Raw genomic sequence first — 1,039 nt, forward strand, 5'->3', positions numbered from 1 at the left:
CGGCCCCAGGGCAGGGCCACGGGGTGCCCTCCTCTGCCCACAGCTCTGGGGTGAGCATCAAGGGGCGCAGGACTGACCACTCTGCCTCTCTCCTGCCCGCTGTAGGGAGAGCCGGGGATCCCGGGGCGCTCGGGGCTGCCAGGGAGGAAGGGCGAGCCGGTAAGCACCGCTGGCACTAGGCAGGGACAGGGGCACGCAGCTGGTGGCTGATGGACATCTGCTTTGTCCCCCAGGGAGAGCTGGGTCTATCGGGACCACCGGGCATCCCTGGGAAGGAGGGGCTCATGGGACCCAAGGTATGTCAGGGCAGTGCAGGGAAAAGCCATGACGGCACTTCAGCCCCCCACTGCCTGCCCCCCGCTGCCTGCCCCTTCCTCTTTGCAGGGTGACCGGGGATTTGACGGGCAGCAGGGAGCCAAAGGAGACCAAGGGGAGAAAGGAGACCGGGTGAGCGGGCTGGAAAGGGACGGTATGCATGGCACAGCACTGCTTTTACCAGGATCCGTCCTTGGTCAGAAGCGCAGCAGAGTCTGATGCTCCCAGAAAAGCTGAGCTAAACTAAACTATAAGCGATGGCAAATCCCCACTATTTAGAAGGCAGCACTGGTGTCAGTGCTTCGGGGATGCCCATCTGTGGAAAAGCTCCTGGCCTCACTCTCTGCGCTCCCACAGGGTGCCCCGGGCATTATCGGTGGTCCTGGTCCCCGGGGTAGCGATGGTGCTCCTGGCCCCCCCGGGCCCCCAGGGAGTGTTGGCCCACGAGGTCCTGAGGGCATGCAGGGCCAGAAGGTGAGTCCCCATCCCCAACCCCTTCCCCACCTGCACAGACGTCCCCAAGGTGCAGGGATGGGGAAAGCAGCACATCCGTGGTGCAGGGGAGAGCAGATTGGCTCCAGAACCCCCAGCCGGATCCCGAGTGTGCATCCTTTGCAGGGAGAGAGAGGCCCCCCTGGACAGTCGGTGCCGGGGGCCCGTGGCGTGCCCGGCATCCCTGGCGAGAGAGGAGAGCAGGTGGGTGAGAGGGTGCCTGGCCCTGCCT

General features: G+C 65.3%; 1 protein-coding gene across 1 annotated transcript in view; it reads left to right on the plus strand.

The window, feature by feature from the left end:
- LOC104536590 (collagen alpha-1(VII) chain-like) overlaps positions 1 to 1,039 on the plus strand; it is a gene marked incomplete at its 5' end in the record, with an annotated part of 14,601 nt that overhangs the window by 10,819 nt on the left and 2,743 nt on the right. The window contains 5 exons of the mRNA XM_010179246.1: positions 106 to 159; positions 234 to 296; positions 385 to 447; positions 673 to 789; positions 934 to 1,011. Of these exons, the coding sequence (XP_010177548.1) occupies positions 106 to 159; positions 234 to 296; positions 385 to 447; positions 673 to 789; positions 934 to 1,011 (375 nt within the window). The remainder of the gene's footprint in view (positions 1 to 105; positions 160 to 233; positions 297 to 384; positions 448 to 672; positions 790 to 933; positions 1,012 to 1,039) is intronic.

This window comes from Mesitornis unicolor, unplaced genomic scaffold (genome assembly GCF_000695765.1).
Source record: "Mesitornis unicolor isolate BGI_N332 unplaced genomic scaffold, ASM69576v1 scaffold32502, whole genome shotgun sequence".
Classification (NCBI taxonomy): Eukaryota; Metazoa; Chordata; class Aves; order Mesitornithiformes; family Mesitornithidae; genus Mesitornis; species Mesitornis unicolor.